General features: G+C 42.8%; 1 protein-coding gene across 1 annotated transcript; it reads right to left on the reverse strand.

Annotated features, from left to right (window-relative positions):
* Window positions 1-9,764: 9,764 nt before the first annotated feature.
* LOC140662653 (olfactory receptor 6B1-like) lies at window positions 9,765-10,733 on the reverse strand. Its single transcript, XM_072886220.1, has one exon. The coding sequence runs from the start codon at window positions 10,731-10,733 to the stop codon at window positions 9,765-9,767; it is 969 nt and encodes a 322-aa protein (XP_072742321.1).
* Between the last annotated feature and the right edge of the window lie 326 nt (window positions 10,734-11,059).

Below are 11,059 nucleotides of genomic sequence, written 5' to 3' on the forward strand. Positions count from 1 at the left end.
TCCCAAACTGGTACTCTTTGAGATTCCTGATAATACCTGGGACTTCCATATGAAATTGGAAGATTTGATATACAACCTAGACGATGCCTATACCCTTGTGGAGTGCATTGGGATGATCTACTGTATCTCAAATGACATGAAATTCCTATTTGTAAGCAACTAAATTAGCTACTACATTTGTTCAGATGAATAATTCTTTAAACTTCATTGATTATTGATCATATCTCCACTGACTATAATGAAAATTTAGACTTGTAGTTGTGATGATGACAGATAAATTTGCTAACATCTACTGCAAGATTTAATTGTATAAATGTTACTTTCTAGTGTCTTATATGTCTCTGTCTCAAAACATTTTCATAGGACTGGCAGAAATCACTGTACCTTTCTTCAACTGGAGCTGGAGTTTTCTCTCAAAATAAAGATGACACTAGATGACTATGCAACTTAGTCCTGTCCCTAAAATTAGGTAGATGAATCTCACAAAGGAAATCTGAGTTCATTTCATGGCTCTAGCCACATGGTAATTTCAATACTGACTGATCTTCACTATAGATATAGTATCTAATACTGTATCACCTAATATACTAAATTTAGGGAAAAACAAAGGTCAAGACACATGAAAGATCCTTCACACAACTATTCTGCCATATATTAAAGCTGAAATTTTATTTGTGGAATTCTCCTCAAATAACTTTAGCAATCCAAAAGTTCCTGAGTCATGTCAAAGCTAGTTGTCCCTCCTTTCATAATTAATGAAGAAACAGAATTACCTCCAGAAGATGTGTTCCCCAAACCACCTAAAACATCTTGCCTAAGAAATGAGCCATCCTTCATATCTGGCTATTTGTATCCTCTGCTTACTAGTGACTCAGGGTGAAACAGCTAATTTTAATGGTTAAAACTGAGCAAGAGGAATCTCATGTCATAAGACAGCAGTATAAGACAAGGATAAATGTGATGTTAATGTCCCTGCTTTTCTTTGTTGACTAATTTAAGCTCAAGCCTTTGTATACCTAATTTAACTCAAATAACTAGATAACTGCAGTACATGAGGTAAATCATTCAATTCCTGTTGCTATGGATACTGGTTCTCTTTCCCTACCCTTTCCACCTGAACCCATATTCTCTTACTTCTTTCTACCCAACCTGAAGAAATCTCCACTCCTGGAGTGGAGATACCATACTCCTATGGTATTTTCTTCATCTGATAACCATAATGTTTCATTTTCATTATTTCCTTTGTTTGTCTTCACCTGTACACACATGAATTAGTGGTGACCAGTTAATTAACTTAAGTTTTTCTCCTCTTCATTCAAACCAAAGATCTCCATTATAGTCTTGTAATACCGTTTTTCAGGTTGCAAATGAGATACAAAGAAAGAAACAGCTTGACTAGCAAAACAATTAGAGAGTCAAGGAAATGATGAATTCTGAATTCAGCAACTTCTTTCTTGGACTGCGTTTGCAAAAAATCTTGTATCAACCAATAACATTCAGTTTTCAGCTGCCTGTATAATAATATGGGAGGGGAAGGGTCCAGGGAAGGCCTGAGCACTCAGAAATATGGACCTGGAGATTCAAAAATTTACCTGTTCTGTAAAATGAGACCCTTTGTGTTCTGATAGCAGGATCAGAGATAACATTGGTCTGTTACTTGATGAGGTCAGTCACGTCACAAATAGGGATGTAGATAAAGCAGAGATGTTTAAAGCCTTCTTCACCTCTGTCTTCAACACCAATGATGGGCCCTGGGACCCCCAGAGCCCCTTGCTGGAAGACGATGACTGTGGGGGTGATAAACTCCCAGCTGACTCTGAACTTGTTTGAGACTTGCTGCTCCAGCTGGATGCACATAAGTCTATGGGGTCCAATGGGATTCATCCCAGCGTACTGAAAGAGCTGGCCAATGTTATTGCGGGACTTCTCTTCATTATTTTTCAATGGTCTTGGGAGTCTGGAGAGGTCCCAGACTACTGGAAGCTAGCAAATGTTGTCCCAGTTTTCAAGAAGGGTAAGAAGGAAGACCCTAGTAATTACAGGCCTGTCAGTCTCACTTCAGTGCCTGGTAAAATTACAGAGAAGGTTATTCTAGGAGTTATTGAAAAACACTTGAGTGACAACGCAGTCATTGGTCATAGCCAGCACGGGTTCACGAGGGGAAATTCCTGCTTAACCAACTTAATTTCCTTTTATGACAGGTCACCCATCTAGTTTACCAAGGGAAGCCAGTAGATGTGGTGGGTTTGGATTTTAGCAAAGCTTTTGATACTGTCTCTCACAGTACCCTTCTGGACAAAATGTCCAGCACACAGCTAGACAAGTCCATAATACGTTGGGTGAGCAATTGGTTGATGGGTCGGGCTCAAAGGGTCATAGTAAATGGGCCTACATCAGGCTGGTGGCCAGTTACCAGTAGGGTTCCCTAGGGCTCAATTTTAGGGTTCCCCAGTGCTCTTTAATGTTTTTATAAATTATCTGGACACAGAAATCTTTCAGCTTGACTATGCCCTTAGGTTACACCATCATGCAATGCAGGTACATGCAATAAGTGTTTTCCTCTACATAGCTACTCCCTGTAGGCACATATAGTCTAACCTCCATTATCAAACTACCATGCTTTTTGTGATTCAGTGACTGCAAAATGGACACCTAACCCAATTCAGCTCCCTGTAAAAAACATATGTGTAAAGTTTCACATTCTGTGTGCACATTACACTTCATCATCCCCAGATCTTTGCTACACTTTCTCTGGCTATAGTCACGAAGACACGTCAAGACAGAACAGAGCTCCATTGTCACACTGAGATTATAGTGCAAATTCTCCTGGAAACCATACAGAGGCATAGGAAAGACAAAAAGATAGTTGTGAGCAGTCATCATGGATTTACCAAAAGGCAAATCATGCCTGACTAATCTGATAGTTGCCTATGATGGGATGACTAGTTCCTTGAATGAGCTGAGCTCAGTGGATTATTTTTACCTTAGCTTTAAGAAAACTTTCACCATAGCCTGTCATTGGAAAGATGGGTCTCAGATAGGTGAATTATAAATTGGCTGAAAAACTGACTAGACTGCAGAATTCAGCAGGTGGTGATAAACAGTACAAAGTTCAACTGGCAACCAGTATCATTCCTCAGGAACTGGTCTTGTGGCTGAAACTTTAGTGTTTTCACTGAAAATCTGGACAATTGCATGCAAGGAACCCTCAGCTAGTTCACAGGTTATACAAAATTAGGGAGAGTTTTGAATATGTTGCATGGCACAGCTGCTATTCAGAGGGACCTCAACAGTCTAGGGAAATGGGCTGACAGGAACCTCATGAAGTTCAGCAGAGAAAAATGCAACGTCCTGCATCTGGAAAAAACCCCAAACCCTCATGCAACAAGACAGGCTGGTGCCTGACTGACTATGAAACAACCTCCCAGAAAAGCATCTGGGGATCCTGGTTGACAGCAAACTGAACAGGAGTCAGTAGTGTGCCCTTACAGCAAAGGCAACCAACCGCATCATGGGCTGCATTTCTAAGACAGTAGCCAGTGGGATGGTGGAAGAGATTCTTCTCCTCTGTTAAACACTTGCAGGACCCCAGTCTGCAGTATTGTGTCCAGTCTAAGGTTCCCCAGAACAAAAAAAGACAGTGACACATGGAGTGGAGTGAGTCTAGTGAAGGACCACCAAGCTGGCTAAGGGTCTGGAGAAGAAGACATACAGGGAGAGGCTGAGAGAGAAGGGCTTGTTTATCCTTAAGAAGTCAAGGCCCAGGGGAGTTCTGATTGTCTACAACTCCCTAGCTGGGGGGAGGGGGCAGGGGTAGAGAAGTTGGAGCTACCTGCCTGGAGGTACTCAGTGGCAGGACTAGAGGCAATAGAGAACAATTTGGAACACAGGAAATTCCTATTAGATATAAGGAAATTCTGTTTTCACTGTAAGGATGGAACTTGGGCCCAGATTGGTGGTGGAATCCCTGATGAGATATTCATCTCCTTGGAGATAAAAATTCAACCTCATATGACACTGAGCAAGCTGAATTATCTTCAAATTTGGCCCTCCTCTGAGAAGGATGTTGGAATTCCAGGGGTCCTTTTGAACCTGAACTGTTTTATGATTCCATGATTCTGAAGTTAGCAAATAATCACATACATGTGCAGACATGCTTGACTCTTATCTGTGAAGTGGGACAGTAAGAATGAAGAGACCAGCAATGACAGAATGCATGCTGGGAAACTTTGAGAATAAATTAATTGAGCCAATGCAAATTAGAGAAATAAAGCAATAGCACAGAGGATTAGGGACAGTTTCAGTAAAGGAGTAAATACAGTTTGGGTAGCTAGGTGTAGATCTAAATGTCCCTGAGAAGAAGCCCTAGTTATCCTCTGAACTCTGAAGATACTGATATTTTTACATTTTGCCTGAATGTGCTTAGTTCAAAGTTCAAGTGTTTGAAAAATGTGAAGGCTTTACTGCAACCTTCCAGAATGGTGTTTCATGGTATGAAACTGAGAGCACGTCACACCTATAAACTCTTGAAAAACTCCACAGTTCCACAGAATAAGGAACAAAAATTAAAATAGTTTTATCTATTCTATGTGGAGCAGACCCTAATGAGTTTTGGCTGAGAGAGAATTATTTAGTTCCAAAAGGGAGCCTGCAAATGAATTTACATTTTAAACATATGTGTGATACTGGAACAAGTCCAAGTTATTTGATATAAAAAGCTTTATAAGCATTATAAATCATTAATATATAAGCAGTATAATGCTTATAATGTTTCCTAAGCACTTTGTGACCTGTCTTGAGGATTAATCCCTATTCCCCTGAAAAAATGGACTAGAATAGTATATATCCACATGGCTCACAGTGGATCACTCCTTTAGAGTAAATTCCCATCCTAAGTACCTAGGAGGTGATTAGAGTCAATGAAGCTCTGGGCAATATAAGCAACTCGGAGAAGCATCACGATCGCTAGCCATTGTTCTTGTGGGGGACTTCAACTTACCAGATGTCTGCTGGAAATACAATACAGCCCAGAGGAAACAGTTTAGGAGGTTCCTGGAGCGTGTGGCAGATAACTTCCTGACACAGCTGGTGAGGGAGCCAGCTAGGGAAGGGGCCCTGCTGGACCTCTTGTTCACGAACAGAGAAGGACTTGTGAGCCATGTGATGGTTGGAGGCCGTCTTGGGCAGAGCGATCACGAAATGATAGAGTTTTTGATTTTTGGAGAAGCGGCGAGGGGGGTCAGCAGAACTGCCACCTTAGACTTCCAGAGGGCAGACTTCGGCCTATTTAGGAGACTGGTTGAGAGAGTCCCCTGGGAGGCAGCCCTAATGGGCAAAGGAGTCCAGGAAGGCTGGACATTCTTTAAGGAGGAAGTCCTAAAGGCACAAGAGCAGGCCGTCCCCACGTGCCGAAAGACGAGCCGGCGGGGAAGAAGACTGGCCTGGCTGACTAGAGAGCTCTGGCTCGAACCCAGGAAAAAGAGGAGAGTCTATGACCTCTGGAAGAAGGGGCAGGCAACTCAGGAGGACTACAAAGGTGTAGCAAGGCTGTGCAGGGAGAAAATTAGAAGGGACAAAGCTGAGCTAGAGCTCAATCTGGCTGCTGCTGTAAAAGACAACAAAAAATACTTCTTCAAATACATTAGCAGCAAAAGGAGAGCTAAGGAGAATCTCCAGGCCCTAGTAGACGGGGGAGGGAACACAGTGACCAAGGATGAGGAAAAGGCTGAGGTACTTCATGCCTTCTTTGCCTCAGTCTTTAATAGCAGGGCCAATTGTTCTCTGGGTACCCAGCCCCCGGAGATGGAAGATAGGGACGGGGACCAGAATGGAGCCCCCATAATCCAGGGGGAAATGGTTAGTGACCTGCTGCACCACTTAGACACTCACAAGTCGATGGGGCCTGATGAGATCCACCCAAGAGTACTGAAGGGACTGGCAGATGTGCTCACCAAGCCCCTTTCCACCATTTACCAGCAGTCCTGGCTAACTGGGGAGGTCCCTGCTGACTGAAGATTAGCAAATGTGACGCCCATCTTCAAGAAGGGTTGGAAGGAGGACCCGGGGAACTACAGGCCTGTCAGCCTGACCTCGGTACCGGGGAAGCTGATGGAGCAGATCATTCTGAGTGCCATCACACAGCATGTAGAGAATAACCAAGGGATCAAGCCCAGCCAGCATGGGTTCAGGAAAGGCAGGTCCTGCTTGACCAACCTGATCTCCTTCTATGACAAGGTGACGCGCCTAGTGGATGAGGGAAAGGCTGTGGATGTTGTCTATCTAGACTTCAGTAAAGCTTTTGACATGGTTTGCCACAGCATTCTTCTGGAGAAAGTGGCTGCTCATGGCTTGGACGGGTGTACTCTTTGCTGGGTTAAGAACTGGCTGGATGGCCAGGCCCAAAGAGTGGTGGTGAATGGAGTTTACTCCAGTTGGCGGCTGATCACAAGTGGTGTCCCCCAGGGATCTGGGTTGGGGCCAGTTCTGTTTAATATCTTTATCAATGATCTGGATGAAGGGACCGAGTGCACCCTCAGTAAGTTTGCAGATGACACCAAGTTGTGTGGGAGTGTTGATCTGCTGGAGGGGAGGAAGGCTCTGCAGAGGGATCTGGACAGGCTGGATCGATGGGCCGAGGTCAATTGTATGGGGTTCAACAAGGCTAAGTGCGAGGTCCTGCACTTGGGCCACAGCAACCCCATGCAATGCTACAGGCTTGGGGAAGAGTGGCTGGAAAGCTGCCTGGCAGAAAAGGACCTGGGGGTGCTGGTTGACAGCCGCCTAAATATGAGCCAGCAGTGTGTCCAGGTAGCCAAGAAAGCCAATGGCATCCTGGCTTGTATCAGGAATAGCGTGGCCAGCAGGACTAGGGAAGTGATTGTGCCCCTGTACTCAGCACTGGTGAGGCTGCACCTCGAATACGGTGTTCAGTTTTGGGCCCCCACTACAAGAGAGACATTGAGGTGCTGGAGCGTGTCCAGAGAAGGGCAACGAAGCTGGTGAAGGGTCTAGAGCATAAGTCTTATGAGGAGCGGCTGAGGGAACTGGGGTTGTTTAGCCTGGAGAAAAGGAGGCTGAGGGGAGACCTTCTTGCTCTCTACAACTACCTGAAAGGAGGTTGTAGAGAGGTGGGGGTCGGTCTCTTCTCCCAGGTAACAAGTGATAGGACGAGAGGAAATGGCCTCAAGTTGCGCCAGGGGAGGTTTAGATTGGGTATTAGGAAATTTTACTTCCCTGAAAGGGTTATCAAGCATTGGAACAGGCTGCCCAGGGAAGTGGTTGAGTCGCCATCCCTGGAAGTATTCAAAAGACATTTGGATGAGGTGCTTAGGGACATGGTGTAGTGGTGGTCTTGGTAGTGTTAGGTTTACGGTTGGACTCGATGATCTTAAAGGTCTTTTCCAACCTATACGATTCTGTGATTCTGTGATTCTATGAATACAGTCTCTGTAAACTGTGGCCAAGGTGAGATACACAAATTCTACTAAAATTGCTCCAGATGGCTATGTTTAGGAGTCTGGATCCTGCCTTTATACTTAATCATCTCAACAGATCTCTAGACACTGTTTTTGTATTGTTTAGAGACCTAGTCAGTGTCCAGGATAGATGCCTATTATTATTTTGAGCATCCCAGAGTATCCAGGGCACTTTATAGCACTGGTAGATATGACACAGGTTCTGTGTAAGGCCAGTGTCTTTCTGGAACAACAGCTAGAGGACAGCCAGGGTATACAAGGTCATTTCAAGGGGCAGTAATCACCTATGAATGTGCAACTAATTCAGGCCCTAGAATTTCCTTGATAATGGTGAAAGCTGAGACATCTTCTGCTCCCACTTACATGTTTAAACCTGGAATCGAATCCCATTCATAAAGTTAGGTGAGATGAATACCAACTAGCTATGCTGAGTTGCAGCCCTACTATTTATCTGCATATTTAAAGGTAAGAATGAAGTTGAGCTTGTCCTCCAAGTGGCAGTTTCATAGTTATTAAACAGAGCTTGTCAATCAGGAATCAGATAATGGTTCTACTGAACTGAGCCCATACTGGGTTGAGTCTATGTTGTTACTATGGTTGTCTCTGTGTTTCACTATAAAGTGCTAGTCAGCTGACTGTCTCTGTAAAAAGTCTGTATTGACTATTTAGTGAATGTAGGTTAGGACTCTTCTGCAATGTAAAACTGGTTCTTTCCTCAGTTAGGGCCCATTTGCCTTCGCTGCAAAGATGAAACATCTCCTTTCTCTTGCTCTGTCCACATGGCCCAACACTCTGAAACTATTGTACCAGGCTTGGCATCTTTACTTGCCTCATTTTGCCTGCTCTCCATCCCTTACATGCAGCACAGAAACTCAGTACCATGTAGAAGCATAAACATCACAGGGTGTAAGGTAATTCTTGGCTGTATTACAAAAAAATGTGAACTTTCAGATTAACTTTTAAAACTATTACAGTATTTCCAGCCCAGTGACAAGCCACAGGAAGGCAATAGGACCTTGTGTTTGGAAATGCAGGAATCTTGCTTGTAACTGAACGAGACATCAACGTAGTTTCATCTGAAGTGTTTTAACCACAGTGTCATTCGAAATAAATAAATAAACAAGTAAATAAACAGATAAATGAAAAAGGGGCCTTTAAAAGCAGCGTATATCAAGATCCATGAGGGAAACTGAGAAGATCACATTGCTGTTGTGGAACAACAGCAGTGGCAGTGAATAGCACACACAACACACTGGCAGAAGACCTGGGTGAACAGATGCAAAAGCTTTTGGCTTTTGGCAAAAGCCACAATCAAGGGATTGCTCATTGGCATGGCCAGCCTGGTCAAAAGGGGTGTAGCCATGAACGTTATCAGCGTCTGACACTGTGATATATTCAGCAAAATGGCCACAGATCACTCCCTAGAGTAAATTAATTTAGTGGTGCAGATGTTGACAAAGGCAGCAGAGATGCAGCCACTGACTCCTAAAATACACAAAATTCCCAAACAACTGTATGTTCATTCATATTCAAACTAATACACAATGACTTCAGCAGAATTTATAGGAACAGAAATTAATGAAAATGTCCTACAAAATGAAAAAAAAAGTATTTTTTTTTACATGATCAGGATTTAAAGTCTTCAATTTATTTATTTATTTCAACCTTCTTTAAGAAGTTGGGCTTCTCCCATTCTACTGTGAACACTTTCTTTCCTTCTGCTGTTACTCTTCCAGGAGGATTGATTCAGGTTCCTAAGTACAGGCTTCTTGTAGAATATAAAATACTGTGGAGTGCCTGAGACCTCCCCTTTTAGATAGGCAGATATGATACAGGAACTGCAGAAGAGACTCTTCCTTTTATCATCATATTTGTAGATCGAGCAGAATACCCAAGGTCTTTAAAACATTAACCATGTGGCTATAGTTAGGCACATGCATCTCACCTCAGCTGTCAGATGTTGCCTGGAACTGGATCACATGCTATTAACAGAACATTGCAATTGTGTTCTCAAAGCCATTTATGTATGATAACCTAGACATGTCTTTTTGTTCCCTGAAGTGCCTGTGAGTCAAATCAGTAACTTCATTGTGCATAAGCCTTCATCAGAGAAGAAAGATCATTTGAAGGTAATAGATAGAAAGGTGATTTCTTGTTGAGGATAAGCGGTCATATGTATGTTTCAGTTTATTGAGTTACCAGCATTATGATGATTGCAGTTCTGACAATATAAATCTCAAAACCTTTCCTACTAACTCTCACACTTACACTCTGTTATAAGGAACTATCTTAAAGGTGGACAGCAATGGATTGAGAGACCTTGGGGGCAGTCTGTCTAACACTAAAGATTTTTTTCAAAGCCCCTTTAACCTCCTGGTTCCTCAGACAGTAAATGAAGGGATTGAGCATGGGAGTTACAATAGTGTACACAATTGACACCACCTTGTTTAAGTCAAAAGGGTGGATTCTCTTGGGCCGGGCATACATGAACAGAGTGGCTGAAAAGAAGATAATGACTACAGTGAGGTGAGAAACACAGGTGGAGAAGGCTTTCTTCCTGCCCTGGGCTGTAGGGATATGCAGGATGGTGCTGATGATGCATATATAGGAGATAATCGTGACAGAGAGGGGAACCAGCAAGATAAGCAAGGCCAGGATGAAATCTACTATTTCAGCCATTGTCATATCAGCACATGATATGTTCAGCAAGGGGCTGATGTCACAGAAGAAGTGGTTGATTACATTGGAGCCACAAAAAGACAGCTGAGAGATGAAAAATACTTTCAGCATGGAGGCCAAGAAGCCAATGAGCCAGGAGCATGTGACTAGTTGCATGCAGAGCTGGTGGTTCATGATGACTAGATAGCGCAGTGGATTGCAGATGGCCACATAACGATCATAAGCCATGACTGCAAGGAGGACACACTCAGTACAAATAAGGGAGCTGAAGAAGTAAAGCTGGGTCATACAGCCTGCAAAAGATATATTCTTGCTTTCAACAAGAAAATTCAGTAGCAGTTTGGGGACAGTGACTGAGATGTACCAAGCCTCCAGGAAGGAGAGGTTGCTGAGAAAGAAATACATGGGCTTGTGAAGCTGATGGTTCATCTTTATCAAGATAATTATGAGTATATTTTCCAAGATGGTCAGCATGTAGGCCACCAGGAGTATGAAAAAAAGCAACATCTGAAGTTCCATGATAGTTGGAAATCCCAAGAGGATAAATTCCTGGAATTTTGTGCTGTTTTTCTGCTTCATGGCAAAGGGCATAGCATCAAGCTTCAGAGAAAAAGTAAAGACAGTAAAAGAGAAAAAAAAATGGAATATTTTAAAAAACAAAGAAATAGTGAGAAGAATTGCAGAGGAAGAAAAGAAAAAATTGCAAGCTGAAAAGACGAAAGGAAGAATGATGATAAAAAAAACATGAGGAGAGGGAGAAAAGGAAGAACATTGTTACATTCAGATCACATACCATTTTGAAGATATAACAACAAATTCAATATGATATTTTGATATCTGGTTCATAATTAGTGGCATAAGTTATTAGTGAAATCCATGGGTGTTGAATGCCTCTATAAAGCTGG

The sequence above is a fragment of the Ciconia boyciana genome, chromosome 22, assembly GCF_034638445.1.
Source record: "Ciconia boyciana chromosome 22, ASM3463844v1, whole genome shotgun sequence".
Taxonomy (NCBI): domain Eukaryota; kingdom Metazoa; phylum Chordata; class Aves; order Ciconiiformes; family Ciconiidae; genus Ciconia; species Ciconia boyciana.